General features: G+C 26.3%; 4 protein-coding genes across 17 annotated transcripts; 2 read left to right on the forward strand and 2 right to left on the reverse strand.

Moving 5' to 3' along the window:
• Nucleotides 1–526: 526 nt before the first annotated feature.
• Nucleotides 527–3,339, reverse strand: LOC105248753 (tetratricopeptide repeat protein 19 homolog, mitochondrial). Of its 3 annotated transcripts, none has more exons than XM_011253721.3 (5): nucleotides 3,158–3,339; nucleotides 1,793–2,245; nucleotides 1,442–1,689; nucleotides 864–1,171; nucleotides 527–800 (listed from the first exon to the last, which is right to left on the reverse strand). In XM_011253721.3, the coding sequence occupies exons 2-5, from the start codon at nucleotides 2,093–2,095 to the stop codon at nucleotides 601–603; spliced, it is 1,059 nt and encodes a 352-aa protein (XP_011252023.2). In that variant the 5' UTR covers nucleotides 2,096–2,245; nucleotides 3,158–3,339; the 3' UTR covers nucleotides 527–600. The 3 variants fall into 3 exon arrangements, with proteins under 3 accessions (XP_011252023.2, XP_025264967.1, XP_011252025.2); XM_025409182.1 differs by lacking the exon at nucleotides 3,158–3,339 and adding an exon at nucleotides 2,316–2,532; XM_011253723.3 differs by lacking the exon at nucleotides 3,158–3,339 and having other exon boundaries at nucleotides 1,793–1,985; nucleotides 2,077–2,531.
• On the forward strand, nucleotides 2,236–11,920 carry LOC105248752 (transmembrane protein 268). Of its 12 annotated transcripts, XR_002192437.2 has the most exons (7): nucleotides 3,062–3,249; nucleotides 3,840–4,411; nucleotides 4,818–5,198; nucleotides 5,444–5,617; nucleotides 8,434–8,629; nucleotides 10,858–11,165; nucleotides 11,755–11,911. XR_002192437.2 is itself a non-coding variant. In XM_011253713.2 (6 exons), the coding sequence occupies exons 2-6, from the start codon at nucleotides 3,842–3,844 to the stop codon at nucleotides 11,835–11,837; spliced, it is 1,404 nt and encodes a 467-aa protein (XP_011252015.1). In that variant the 5' UTR covers nucleotides 2,236–2,419; nucleotides 3,840–3,841. The 12 variants fall into 12 exon arrangements, 11 of the variants coding, with proteins under 11 accessions (XP_011252015.1, XP_011252016.1, XP_011252013.1 ...); XM_011253713.2 differs by lacking the exons at nucleotides 3,062–3,249; nucleotides 10,858–11,165 and adding an exon at nucleotides 2,236–2,419 and having other exon boundaries at nucleotides 11,755–11,837; XM_011253714.3 differs by lacking the exon at nucleotides 10,858–11,165 and having other exon boundaries at nucleotides 3,001–3,089; nucleotides 11,755–11,837.
• A 1,351-nt stretch (nucleotides 11,921–13,271) lies between these two features.
• Nucleotides 13,272–14,241, reverse strand: LOC112638120. The gene is made up of 2 exons (XM_025409183.1): nucleotides 13,808–14,241; nucleotides 13,272–13,525 (listed from the first exon to the last, which is right to left on the reverse strand). The coding sequence occupies exons 1-2, from the start codon at nucleotides 13,920–13,922 to the stop codon at nucleotides 13,299–13,301; spliced, it is 342 nt and encodes a 113-aa protein (XP_025264968.1). The 5' UTR covers nucleotides 13,923–14,241; the 3' UTR covers nucleotides 13,272–13,298.
• Nucleotides 14,242–14,271: 30 nt separating this feature from the next.
• LOC105248754 (40S ribosomal protein S19a) lies at nucleotides 14,272–15,469 on the forward strand. Its single transcript, XM_011253724.3, has 3 exons — nucleotides 14,272–14,427; nucleotides 14,587–14,657; nucleotides 14,947–15,469. Exons 2-3 carry the CDS (start codon nucleotides 14,587–14,589, stop codon nucleotides 15,338–15,340), a joined length of 465 nt encoding a protein of 154 aa, XP_011252026.1. The 5' UTR covers nucleotides 14,272–14,427; the 3' UTR covers nucleotides 15,341–15,469.
• The last annotated feature ends 405 nt before the right edge of the window (nucleotides 15,470–15,874 follow it).

Raw genomic sequence — 15,874 nt, forward strand, 5'->3', positions numbered from 1 at the left:
CATTTGTTTATAATAAATGTGATATATTGACAAAGATGAATGTTACATGATAAATAAATTGTATTAATGTAATGTACATAGTATGTATGTTCTTTTTCATATAATAAGATATAAATATTATAAAATAAGCACAAATAGGTCATATTATAGAAAGAAACAATGTTTTACAAATAGTAAATTTTATAAATATATATTATTAGTGCTATCACAGATTGATAATCTTTAAAATAAAATATTTGGATTAATATGTTCATAAAAATACAGAATATAATAAATTTGAAATAAATATCTAAATTATATAAGAGATGACAACATTGTGCAATATAAAACATTCTAGAAATAAAATATATCTATTTCTTGTATCAATAAATACTAATTAATTGATTATTCAATGTATACTAATTAATAACTCATTTTATGAGAAATTAAATTTTTTTATATACATATTCAGTTCAAGTTTCAATGATTTATATTAAATGTATAGTAAAGTCATTGAAACTTTAATAAGATCTTAAATATTTTTTAAAAATATATTTACAGATTTTACACATACAAGCATCTATAGTTCTAACAAAATTGTGTATCTAGATAATCTAAGAATCATAATGATAGTAATCGTTTTACTTCCTTGAGGCATTCATCAGCTTTTAGCAAGGAATCATTGTCATCCCTATTCTTAGCTATCATTTTCCCTTGTTGACAAGACTTTTTAGCTTCATCGTATAAACCCTTTTTTAGAAATATATTTCCTAAATTTACATAAATCAAACCCAAATCAACCATGTCAGGTAAATTTCTTCCTAAAAACACACACATATTATATAGTTACAATTAATATATTAACAAAGTCATTATATTAGTACCTATTTTTGTTGCAGCAGATAAGTATTTAACTGCTTCATCAAATTTTCCTTGCATATAACTAACAGTTCCCAAATCATTAAGCAAAACTATAGTCTGTTCATGTTCTTCACCATTTATCTTTTTGCATATATTATATGCTTGAAGAAAATAGTTAAAAGCTTCGGCATGTCGAGATTGTGATAACAACATTCGCGCATACCAATCAAATGTCATACCCTGTAGTAACACAGCATCTTTATTTTCAGGGTCTTTTTCAATATGCGACTTTAAGTTCTCTATACAAAATTTATAGCCGTGCTCTGCTTTTCTAAATTTGAATGAAAAATATATATAGATCAAGTAATATATTTTATATATAATTTTATGTATTATATATGATCTTATGTATAACAGTATAATATGGTATAAGACAAAAGAGAGTATAAGCAGAGAGCTTAACTATTAAATTAATTAGAAAATACTTGAATATCCCATTTTTCATTTTTGAGAATATAATTCTGTAATATTCCTTATTATACTTTAGAAAATGGGAATAAAATTTTAGAAAAATTTTTCTGCAATAGAATAAGTTGCTTACTTTATCTCTTTTAAATGTTCAAATACTTTAGCCATTTTTAAACTTATATGAATGATTCTCATGTCATCTTCTGAAGCTCCATTCGATACTAGTCTTTGCAAAACTGACACAAATAAATTTTCTGCTTTGCGATAGTCTCCGGTATCAAAGGCAAGATTAGCCATTACATCATAGATATATGTAATAGCATCATAATGTTTTTTTTTATGTTGTGTGTATATTTGTTCTGCCTTAGTAAATTCTCCCTTCTGCAAAGGGAAAGCAAAGTTTGTTGAAATTATATGAAATTTAAATAAAGATATGATGAGAAATATATATATAAGATGACATATATATTTCTCAATATCCAACCTGTATCAGCAATATTGATCGCTTGATCATCATAATAACTTCTGGAACTTCTTCGTCAGAATCATCGATACCAAGAAGAAAATTTAATATCAACGTTGGCAGAGATACAGCGAAAAACACCTCGAATCTTCTTCCCTGCGACTTATGATAATCGTAGAAACAATGTCTTTTCATTACATTAAATCGCCAAGACCTTGTGAAGATATTTTTATGAATATGATAATTATGTCGAGCATTTGTCAAACGAATAAAATCAATATTTGACAGAATGTACTTCGACATACGAGGTATTAAGCGGTACATTTCTTGACAAATAAAAAGATTTGTACTGTGTGCATTCAATCAGCTGTGATCAGCTGATTAACTAGAGATCTGTACTGATCTGTACTTTTGTCGCTTTTAGTTTCTCTTCTACTCTCTCCATTCAAAGGCTGGTTAAATATATATTTTCAGCTATAAAACAAAAAAATATCTAAATATGTTCGACATGCAACAAGATTACGACATGTCATGTAATAATTACAATTATCGTGCGTGTTAATGAGTTAATCGCAATAGATATTAAGTGCCATGCGTTCTGGATGAGCAAAGTAGAAAGTGTAACTAGAATGGACTGACTAGAGTCAGGTATTCAACATAGATTCGTATAAATTATGTTCTACTGATAAGTGCATTCTTGCGCCATTTTATACATATATTCATTTGTTATCTAGATTCTAGATTTTCAATTTTTTACATCAATAGCAAAATTAAAGAATTAGATTAGATACACAATAGAGAAAAATAATCTTTTACTCAATTTCTTGTATTTTCATATATCACATTTTATTAAAAATGAGAGACGTAAAGTTTAATGTACAATTTTTGGAAAGATGCCGACATATATTTGCTTTCGAATCAATAATATAAACGGTATAAACAATTGTAAACAATTTCTATATATATATATATATGACATATGTAACTTTGCGACCAGCTGATACGTCGTAATATAATTAGCATGAGCTACCTATTGCTGTTACAGATACACACACACACACACACACACACACGCTCACAAAACAAACGATAGAATAGAAACGAGATAAACAGGTGTGGACTCGAGTCTTCCCCTCCCCCTCTAAAATTTATTCTAAAATCACTAAGTCCGGTCGATTGAAATAAATTACTTGCGGTGGTACATAATTAATAATTTAATTTGACGAACGAAACTGAATAACACGAGTGTGAAAATCGCGGATGGAGATCGCGACAGGTACACGCGCACGCACAGGTGTGCGTACGTATGTATATTAATGTAAGTACGTGTCGTGCACGTCTCGTCGCGACCCCACCTCACCATTACAACACTGACGTCCCGCCTACCTTCGCCGTGCAACCATGTCGTATACCTTGATTTCGTGATTCGTCGCGCACCTTTTCGGCTCGTGGGTATGAGACATATCGTATCGCAGCAGGTAGGTGTCCAGAGTTCTCGGGGTGTATGCGACACGATTTTTTCATCGGAGGCATATCAATCGCGATCACGCGATTATTTTGCCCGGCGCGCCTGATTAAGATACGAATCTGATGTACATCTCGATCCCAGATTTTCACGCTTCGTCTGTGCACCTTGAAGACGATATCGCGACTTTGGTCGGTTCTATCTTGAGCCTTCAATCTTTATGACGAGAGAAGTCTGTACTAGATTTTCCCTCCTAACACATGATGATTGTTTTTCGCGAGAACATCTTGATGAGTTTACCGCCTCGGTTCCCATATCCGGATACTCCCTTCTTGAATCGAATAAAATCAGCAATTGTCACGCAATTGATGTCGCAATGAATGTCATTAGTAAATTAATGCTGTTAATGAGATGATGATTTTTAAAGATAAATAATGGTGTGTTTAATAAGCTATTTTACAGCAGTGCTTATTGTTGAACAGAATAACTTGCTTAACAATTCATTATTATTGTTCTTAGTTTATTTGTATAAGTGTGAAAATAGTATAATTTATAATGAATATAATTTATGTGTCTAATTTACATATTTATTTCTTTTTACAGCCATGAGTTCCGAAGACACAATTGATAATGCGACGGCAGCTAATCCTAGTGTAACTATGAATTGGGTCCAATTTGAAGATGAAACGGGTCCAAAAGAAACTACAGATATAGAAAAGAAAGCTAACAGTAGCACAGCTGCTGTAATAAAGCCTGAGTCAGTTACGGTGCAAATCGATAAGATTAATAAAAGTATCGATCCTGATATTAATGATAAGAAACCTAATGAGTATAAAGGTGCTGTGATAGCAACCGAATCCGTCCAGATTAATTTAGATAGATCAGGTTTAAGTCGTTCCATTACATCTGATATTCCGGATCTTAAATTACCGTCTGATGTTAGAACGTCAGAGCTCAAGAGCGCTTCTTTAAAAACTATTGATTTAAGAGATGTATCTAATGGTAGAAACACAAGCAATGTTGTCAGTACATCTATCGGAAATATTAGACAGGGTTTTGCCAATGGTGATACTATTGTTACTCTTTTACCAGTAAACACTAAATGGCCATGGATTACTCCAGCTAAGTTTAGGCCAGAATTAGTACCAGAGGAGCTGATGGCACAAGGATTAACGGTATGTGAAAGATTTATTATATATTAATTTTCTATACTTTTAATATATATATATATATATATATATATATATATATATATATTGTTATTAATGTAATATTTTCTTAATGGTTCTATTAATGACTTAATAATTTTTAATGATATGATAAAAATATAGTAACTTTTTCCTACATATGTATAATCAATAGTTGAACATTTTATCAAGATAATCTTCAACATTAAAATTAAAAAAAAAGCTTTATATATATCAATTTATATAACAATGCTCTGAAATATTAAATTGAATTAATTAAAATAGGAATGTCAGCTCTTTTTCTGAAAAAATATATAAACATAATAATAATAAGTAAATATTATAAAAATATAAAAGGATTGTAATATTTTAATAAAGTAGATATATATTGTAGCTTACAGTGGAAGATTATGTTCACATAATGGAGTTACTTGTGAATGATGTGCGGTTCAATATGTATAACATATGCTACAAGAGGATTCTTGTCCTTTGGATATTCACCGCCTTTGTTGTATTACTTGGTCTGCTATTTTCTGGTGTAACTGGTCTTACTTTATTCGGGCTCGGTATCATGTGGTTGATCCTGAATGCAGCTGCAATATTCATTTGCATGTTTATCAAGATAAAACTCAATCACAATCTCGAGAAATGTATGGCACAAGTCAACAAACATTTATTAAAACACAAAATATTATTGGGATTAGATGACAGAGGAAAGATCTCCTGCCATAAAGTTAACTTGTGCTTCATCTATTTTGATACTACCGATTGTGTTGTAAGTGTTACATATATTTAAATTCATATAAAATTTTTCATTGAATTTCAATTGATACAATTAAAATAAATTTTTTATAATAATATAAGTTAGATATTAGTCAAGAAAAGAGTAATGCTTTGTACATATTTCTATAAATCATTCCAAGAGAATAGTCTATATAAATACATAAATCTTTTTTTATTTATATCTTTTTCTTATTTTATTGTTTATATCTAGGGTTAATATAATGATTTGTCTAACAGAAAAAGCTACAAGAAGTGATAGAGCGAGAAGAACGTGAAGGTAGAGTAATTGGCGGTGTTGGTGATGATGGAAGCGAATTAAACCGACAACGAGAATTACAGCAGCGTATGGACATTGATGACAGTGACATTGTTATACAAGGCAGCACTACTACAAGAATTTCTCGTAAACAAGTAAGCCATGTGATCTCTACAATTTTTTTTCTTCAATTATTATTTTGTACATTTAGAGTTTTTTTCCTTTTTTTTCTTTATATTTTGTTTTTTAATTTTATAAATTTTTTTATGAATTATTTGTTATTGTATAGAACATTTTACACACAATCAAATTAAATAAATAAATAAATAAATAAATAAATATATATATATATATATATATATATATATATTTATTAAGTGCTGAATGAGGAGCGCTATTTCTCTAAATATCAATCAATATATAAACTAAATATACAATTTTTAGATTTTTTTTTTGAGTAACGCCTTTTAATAATATTAATTATATTTGCTCTCAAAACATAAATATGTCTCATTTTATTAAGTATAGGTGGTACAATGTGGAAAGAGAATAAATAGATAAATAAAAATTTTCATAAGTAATATATTGGCGCACCTTTAATTCTTCATTACATATGGGTTTTAATTATCATATATAAACACACTCTGTGTGTATAAAATTTAACATTAACTAACTACAATAATTTGTATTAAATGTTTATTGTGTATGTATTATATTAAACTACCACCAGGGTAAAAACGAACAAGTATTCTGCCGTTATGTGCAACGTTGGGCGAAGGATTACTTACGACGACGTTTGGATTGGACAGTTGACGAGGAGGGTGGAAATCCTTCTTCGCCACGTCATTTAGCGTCTGCTCTGTGTCCATGTCAATATATAGAAGAATGGTTACGTAATAAACCACGCATTCAGGGCAGAGATTTTTGTCCTAGATGGAGTAGCTTTCTGAGAGATAGAGGCATTTGAGAAATGCAGTTATTTTATAGTGTTTATATATTATTAAACACATATATGTGCAATTTTGCATGCATATACACAAAAATTACAGAAATTTTTTGAATTATTTAACTCTTGGATACGCATTACTATATAAACATATAACATTTTAATATTTTGATCAATTATATAATCTTTTTATATATATACCATTACTATATATGTTAAGTACTTATTTTATTCTTGTTATGAAAACGAAGAATCTCGTTTCCAACTTTATTATCGCAATATAAAGATAAAGAATCAAACTGAAAAAACTTTGTTTTTAGCAATACAATTTAAAATATGAGAAATGAATGATTATGAACAGCTTCCAAAGACACCTGCTATTTACTTTTATAGATTTGCAATTAATTTGAATTATTAATATAATTTTTGGTTTATAAAACCAGTTTTATATTTAATATTGATAGAATGTGGTCATTTTTATTCATATAGCAATAGCTATAAATCGCACAATATAGATGACAATACAAATTTTAGCTTAAGATAAACATTTATTACATATCAAAAATTGCAAAGAGGAAAACTCTATGCCTTTGAAGTATTTTTATATAAAGCTAATTTTTAATATGCTTGTGAGCATATTGATGCAATTATTTTATTTTGATTAGTGTTCTTATTGCTGTGTTTGTTATATTATTTTAAGAATTATATTTATAGATTTTATGTCAATATGCGTTCAATTTTGAGTTATTTTAAATGTACTTAATTATTTTATTTAGAAATACTAAAGAATGTATGAATAATCAATGCATGACGAGTGATAATCTTACTCAAAAGTTGTGAAATTAGTATAATTTTGATGACTTCAATTATCTATGCTGTAGATACTGTAAATGTGTACTTTACATCAAATATTACTTTTTTATGATCGCACGAATATATATATTATTGATATATAACTTTTTTATACATGTCTGCAGCATTGAAATATGAAATCATAAAAAATTATAATTTTTCTTTTTGATCATGCTTGATTATCATTAGAGCTCATAGATCATTTTTTCGTTTCCAGATCAAAATTCATCCACATTCCATATTTAATGCTAAATGTAATTTGAACATTTTATTCATGCAATATAAAAATTACATATTCAAGTGTAATATTTTAGGAATATATTGACATTTACATTATTTACATTATTTACATATGTCGACATTTAGCATTAAATTTGAATACAGATCTATTTTTACAAAATCCACAAAGATAGATATAGATAGCATAAATGAATAATATGATAATCTCTATTTCAGCATTCCAGTAAATTGTTTTCTTTAGAAGGCTGGTGGTATTTATCTTATCTTTGAAATTTTTGAGGCTTATGTTTACATAGCTTTTTCATTTATGCTGATAAATACTTTATTAGCCTTCTTTTCTATCAATAAATCTTTGATGTTCTATATAGTTATATTTGACGCGTGATCCTCGATCAGATATATTTTTATGGAATATATATATATATATATATATATATATATATATATATAAAAGATAAATTGTACCTGTAAAATGGTGAACATTTTTTAATTACGAAATAACGAGTTTCATGCATTGTATACAACAAGAAAATACTTAATAATATTATTATAAAACAATGGCAGTCATTATTACAAAGACAGTGATTTACAAATACACTATTCTCTGTTTAAAGAGTTTACAAATTATAATAAATATCAGAGAAAAAGAAAGAGTTTGCCACACATATACAGTTCTACATAATATAATAAAAATGTAACATGTTAAACTCTTGCAATCTTGCATTTCTTTGCATATTTATAATCATCAAGAAATGTGCGATATCAAGGATATATATCATTTGTATATTGCTATTGTATATTATCTATTTGATTAGATTTAATCGTAGACGTTATTTGTAAAAAATCATTTAAAAAAGGAAAAAAGTAGATTACTATTCTGTGTCAGATCTGGCTATCACTGAATGATGATAGTGTGTGTGTGTGTGTTGACAGGAACGGGCGGAGTTGCTGTTGCTGAGGTATGCGTCTCGATGGGCACGTCACTTTGTGCGCCGCAGACTTGATCTGGTTATAGACTCGCAGGAACGCAATAGAGGCGTCATGGGTCTGTCTGTTCCACCGCGCCATTGTGTCTCCGCCCGTTGCCCTTGTCAATTCATTGAGGACCATCTAAAACACAAGCCGAGAGGCAAGTTGACGTTACGCAAATTCTTTCTAATGCCAGACTTCACTGTCAATTGAATACTGCCAAGAGAGACTGATATATCAGTTTTAAGGTCATTTTAAAATGTTATGATAAAATTTCTGGAAAAATGACATGGACATGTTCCTGATACTGCAAATAATTTGATATTTTGTTCACATTATGTGTTATGCAATGGCTCACTTAATAGTCATGTTTCTGAAAACACAATATTGTAAATATAATAGCAATATTGTAAATGTAACGTAATGAGTGATTACGTTATCAATATATTTTATTGTAATAGTCAAGAAAAATCATTTATTTATATTTTTAATATTTTGCTTAAAATTATTTTTTTTGTTTTTATATAATAATAGGACAGAATAATTGTATTGAAAATAAAAAAAGCAATTAATGATATGGAAAATTCATACAAGTAGCAAAATTTTTATCATTTTAATAAATTTTTATAAATATAAAAATATATAATAATCTTGTTATCAAATATTTTTGTTAATAAAATACGTGTTCTTTTATCAGAGTAAAATTTTTTGATAATTTATAATAATCCATTATAAATGGAGACCATATTTATCTTATTTTATTACACATTCCTTAATTGACAATTCAAAAATTAATATCTTCATGCAAGCGCATTTAATAAAAAGACTATAATGTAGCATAAAAGACACTCTTCTCTCTTACATTTCTTTTATATATAATTTTATTTATATACAGTTTTGTTCATCTCTATTGTATTTTTTTATTTTATTTTATAAATAGGTATCTACATTTCTTTTTTGTAGATTTTTTAAATTAGCAGTTATGCTTATTAATTTCACATCAAATAATTTATTAAAATTACATATACATACATATATCTCATATGCATTATATCACATATATTATATGTCTCTCACCTCTAGCTTCTAGACATACTTTAAAAGACAAAAAAGACTTTTATTTCTTTCTATCTTTCTTTCCATACTTTTCAATTATTAACTGGTAAGGATATACAATGTTGAAACTTTTGGGCAAAACACTCTCGCTACATTATGTCAACTAAGATAAAATTGTTCACCATTTTAAAAGGTAAAATTTGTTCTTTTCGATTTAAAATATTAACAGCTTATGTATTATTTTAATCATCATTTTTTATCTTATGACACAACTTTCGATTGTTTATTTGTGACTAATATAACAATTAAGGATATCGTTATTACTAAGAATTAGGAATTTCCCTTTCTCTTAAGAAGCAGCAGTAATAGTATGATAAAGAATTAGACACTGTTCAATATATGTTCGTTACATCTATTTCTTCTTGCTTCTTTCGGATTAAAAAAGGCGGGCATTTTTTTTAGCCTTTATTATTACTTTTGCCATAAATATATAAAATAAGATATAATTCTCCTTCAAAAATATAATCAAATTCTCTAGAAAAATATATATGCATATATATTATAGATCATATATTTAGATAGAATATAATTGCATTTTGGTCAAATATATTATTCAAATATAATTAAAAATGAAAAAGTTTTACAAGAAATGAATTTAATTGAAATTGAAATTGAAATATTAATATTTTAAAAATTGAAATTTCTTTAGACTGAGCATTATATATACATATCGCTTTAATATTTTTGATCCAATTGTACACATGTAAAGGCTGCTAATTATGATAAAATTGTTAAGAAATAATAGTAAACAAGTACATTACAGGATAATTTTCATATTATAAGCTAAATATAAGTTTAAATATAGATATTATTACAGAAATGATACATTATAAGCATTATATTATCAATTTTAAAAATGTAATAGTTATATACAAGATATTTCAAATTTATATGTGTTATGTCCGTCCTAAAATTTGCATAGATATAAGCTGTGTGTAATTTAGATGTAATATATTTTTATATAATATTTACAGAGAACACATATATACTTATTAGAAATTATTTTATAAAATTGTATAATTGTGTGTGTGTATAAAACCATCGATTTTTATATACGAAAAGCATATATATGCACTTTTATATGATTGTTAAAGATGTTATGGAATAAAAATATATGCATATGTCTATTTCTTTACATATAATGCGTTTGTGTATCGAATATTAAACATTAATTTTATATTTTTGTAGATTAAACACTCATTAACTTTTATGTATTAATATGTAACTAACATTTGTTCACTACTAATCTTGAGGGATTATACTTGCATGCAGCAGGACGGAAGATGATGAATCTCGGTATATTATCACATCCCCATATCATCAGCACATAAAAAATAATCTCTAACATTATGTAAGTATTGTATGGAACAAATTTTTTTTTATGATGCACTATGATCAAAACAAATAAAATTTTAACATGTTGAATAAAGAGGACAAATACAGGTATCTTTTTGTAATAATATTGTCTCATAATATAGAAAACACAATTTGATAAATTATTATATAGATGTGTGATACATTTCTTCAGATTCTAACAAATGGTTACTAAATCTGGTTGCATTTAACATATAGGAGCAAAGGTGAATTTACTTCTAACTCTTAATTTACAACTTCATGCACGACTTTTGACATAATTTATTAAATTATATATATATATATATATATATATATATATATATATATTACATATTTTATATTTGTCTTTTCCGCCTGTTTTCCCTTTGTCTTTCAAAATATATGTAAAAGACATAATTGTAACATTATATAATATTATATAATAATAAATGTTTTCCTTCTTTATTTCAAGCAAATATATATTTACTTTTTATTAAATGTTACGTGATTATACATTTTCAAACATGTCTATCTTATTAAGAATTTTTTTTTTCTTTTTAATTTACGTATGCCTTTTAGGAAAAATTTTAAGAAAGTAAGATTTAAATGTATGCCATATATTTGATCATAATTGACATTTTCATTTTTATTATTCTTATCTGTTTCTTTTATATTAATTTATATACATATACATATATACATATAAATTAATAAATTTCTTTATTAGAAATTAAAAATAATATATGAATTACATATTGAAACATGCATTAGAGTTTTACATTCTTGCGTCTATTTTTACTAATGTGTATTAATGAGTAAACATAACTTTTTCAGGGTATCCACCAGGATTTACATGGTGTGCCTATTTTAGTGAACCTATAAGTCGATTTGATATGGTACCAAGTATATCACATTGAATAGTTTTGTCTTTACAGACTGTAATACAGTATTGATTTAATATTTAGATTTAAATTTACATAGAAAAAAAGAGCTATATATCAAAAAGAATGTATTGTTACATAAAGAGAAAAAGTTGTTTGTTAATTTTATCTTTAATTTTTTTTTGTTTTCGTACATTTTTTTAGAAAATTTGCTTACAATAAAGAGGGAATTATATTGTTATCAGATAAGATATATATTTTTTATAATTCATATATTGAAATTATGATTTTTTTTATCTACTTGTAGCTTTATTTCATTTTTTTATTATTATTAATATATCGCACAGAGACATATGAGTTATTAATTTAAATTGTAAATTAAAATATTGTATTACTTAATCTTATGAAAATTTACAGAATAATTTTTTGCAATAATTGTGTATAGCAATATTAGAATATAAGAAAATATTGTTAATCGTACAAATATATTTTTACTATATAAGGTATAACTTTATATATATAGTTGCATGCTTAATACAGGTAGCACTTGATCTCTATCATTCAAAGAGTTATAGAAAATTTCAAATAAAAATAATTTTACACAGAAATTATAGACAAAAATTTAAAAAAAAGATAATTTTTATCAAATCAAAATTATTATACGAGACAATTAATATGTACACACACACACACACACATATATATATATATATATACATAATTTTCAATAATTCTTTGAATGAGGCTATCAAAGAGTTCCTTTTAATTAAATTACTCTAAATAGTTTAAATATAAAAATTTAATAAATAATTTATAAATTTTTACACATAAAAGAAGGGTAACAGGAAATTATAATAATTATCCTTTTATATATCATATATTATCCACTACAGTAAATGTGATCATAGATATTACAATATTGTACTATTATTAATGCTAAATTGATATTATCTATATTGATATATAGATGTTAAATTGTTATTGTGCCTTGTCATAAGTTTTATTGAACTAGCTTCACATGGAATATTATGTACTATTAAATAATATATAAATTCATGTATATTGTATTGTTCAGTACACTGTAACATCAATGTGTCAAGAACAGAAAGAATTATTAACAAAGAATTATCATTAAATGTTTGTTATATTATTATCACAATTATTTAATGTTTTGTATAGAATATTCCTTTAATTATAAATATTAAAAATATTGAAAATTAAATTTATTTAAAATAAATAAAAACTTAACAAAAAAGACTCTGACTTTTATGAAAGACATAAAGTTAATAGTTAAATATTGATATCAGCAAGAAATTAAAAATGGCTAAAATAATATTAAATTAAACTGTACACATATTAATAATATAATTTATATATACATATATTATATATACATATATATTATAATACATATATTAATATAATATATATATATATATATATATATATATATATATATTGAATTGTGTTAAAAAAATTTAATATTAATTAGTTTTTCTATATCTCTAATGTTATCAGAGCAGCTTGTGCCTGCTTTCTAATATTATCTGCAAGCCTTTTTATTTCCTCATTATCTGCTTGCATTTGCTGTCCTTCTCTTCTCAAAGTACATTCCAATTGTCTTAACTGCTGTTTGGTATTCAAATAGGTTTTCACTTTTTTATATATATCATCAGAGTTGTTAATACTTGTTAAACTATAAGATTCTTTTATACATAAATCATCTGAAATTGTATTTATAGGAATATAATTTTATGATTCTTAGACTAAAAAATGATTTGCTTATAGAATAAACTAATTATTATAAATTACAAGTGACAATTAAATAATTACATAAGAAAAATTAAACTTTTGGACACACATTCCAATATATTCTAATATGTAACTCTTACAAGAAAAAAAATAAAAATTTTAATATAATATTTAATTAAACTGATCTTTGTATATTAAAAAATTAAGCATATTTATATAATTCAAATTCAACAAATATTGATATAGATATTTACTTATAATTTTAAATGCTACATCGTCCACAACAGCGTTTTCGAGATCTTCCATCATATGTTCATGGTTTAGCAAATGGGGTCTGGGTGGTAAACTACTCTTTTTATTACTAAACATTATAGTCAATGCAGTCAATAAAGATCAAAGTATTAACTTTACTCTTCAATTATTCGATTATTGTTGTTCTTTTTTTTAAATTTTGTCCATTAATAGAACAAAGTTGTAATTTTCATCCGTGTCACTTTGGTCAGAAAAAAGGCTTCTTCTCCCTATTATTTTTTTAGAAACCAAAGGTTTAGACAGTGATGATGGCGATGATGGACAAGCCGATTTTTTGCATTTACACGATAATAGTGATGAATAAACAGACATGTGATATTATGGGCACCAAAAAAACTTGACAAGCTTAGTCAGCAACGGTAAGGTTAGAAGATTTACAATTAAAGGCGCCTTTTCATGCGTGCTTGTGTGCGTCATCCCCTCCTCCTCCTACCACATTCCCTCTTCGCGTTTCTTTCTTTTCCGTGGAGAAGTGATGCTCGTTAATGTTACGGAATAATACGAATTAGAAAATCGTATTTAGTGCAGAAAACTCGAAAATTTATATAAATTTATATAAAATGTATGTAATCGATTTTAGCAGCTTTAAAATTTTTATCAATTATGTCGGAAATATAGAGATTTAGAACATAAAGTTCATCCGTGATTTACGTGCCCATGTGGCATGTGTATATGTTATTTCGCGTATTGGCTATTTTACTAAATTATATTCTTCTTTTAGATGCCGTCTGTAACGTTAAAAGATGTGGATCAGCAGAAATTCGTGAAGGCTTTTGCAGCCTTCCTCAAAAAGTGAGTAAAAAATATAAGAATTTGGACCTAACCTAAATAATCTCCCATACGTCTAATACGTAAAATACAATATACAATTTATATACATCTACATATATATATGTATATATTCTCTCATCCATAATTATCTTTAATATTAAAAAAAAATTAAATTATATTAATATTTAAAAAATTCAATTATCTATTCAACTTACAAAAATCCTATTTAATACTTCTGCACTGTTATCTATGTATAATTTATTGCTCAAAGATGTTTTATAATATTATATTGTACTATGTAAAATTTTAGAACTGGCAAAATGCGTGTACCAGAATGGGTGGACATTGTGAAAACAGCCAAATTTAAAGAGTTGGCTCCTTACGATCCCGATTGGTACTACATCAGATGTGCAGCTTTGGTACGTCATATTTATATCCGCAGTCCGATTGGTGTTGGCGCTGTTACTAAAATCTTTGGTGGACGTAAACGCAATGGCACTCATCCCAGCCACTTCTGCCGATCAGCTGGTGGTGTTGCGCGCAAAGCACTCCAAAGCTTGGAACAGTTGAAGTTGATTGAAAAAGCACCTCTTGGTGGACGTAAATTGACCAGTCAGGGACGCAGGGATTTGGATCGTATCGCCGCACAAGTTAAAGCTAAAAGCAAAAAGCAACTTAAACTTCAAGAGACAATTGCAATTTAGATATTTCATTATGTTTCTGTAATAAAAAATTAAAAAAGGACATGTAAATTTCTAAAATTGTCTTTTGGAATATTTTTAAAATACATGACTCCATGAAATCCACATCAATAAAGTACCCAGAGAATATAACATTTAGGCAAGAGTAACTAAAATTCCAAAATTTGATTCAAAGAATTCTTAGAAATTTGAAGTTTGAAGACTAAATATTTAAGTCATTTCTATTATTTACATATGTCTACACAATTGTAAACAATGAAATTAATATGTATTACATTTATATATTTATATTAGATAATTGAAAACAATGTTTCTTATTTCTCTTCTTAAAAGTGGTGTTAAAATACAAATAAGAAATAAGATTACCCATTATAAATTTTATTGGCATATTTATATTTTTAGACATGCAGTAAAAATCCCAAGGATAATAAAAAAACTAAAATATGCATACATCATTTAGAACTCTGATAAAATTTGTTTCAAAATATAAAATAAATTTATTATATTTATCTGGATATGAATTACATTACAGATCAA

The sequence above is a fragment of the Camponotus floridanus genome, unplaced genomic scaffold (assembly GCF_003227725.1).
Source record: "Camponotus floridanus strain SB8 unplaced genomic scaffold, Cflo_v7.5 scaffold25, whole genome shotgun sequence".
NCBI lineage: Eukaryota > Metazoa > Arthropoda > Insecta > Hymenoptera > Formicidae > Camponotus > Camponotus floridanus.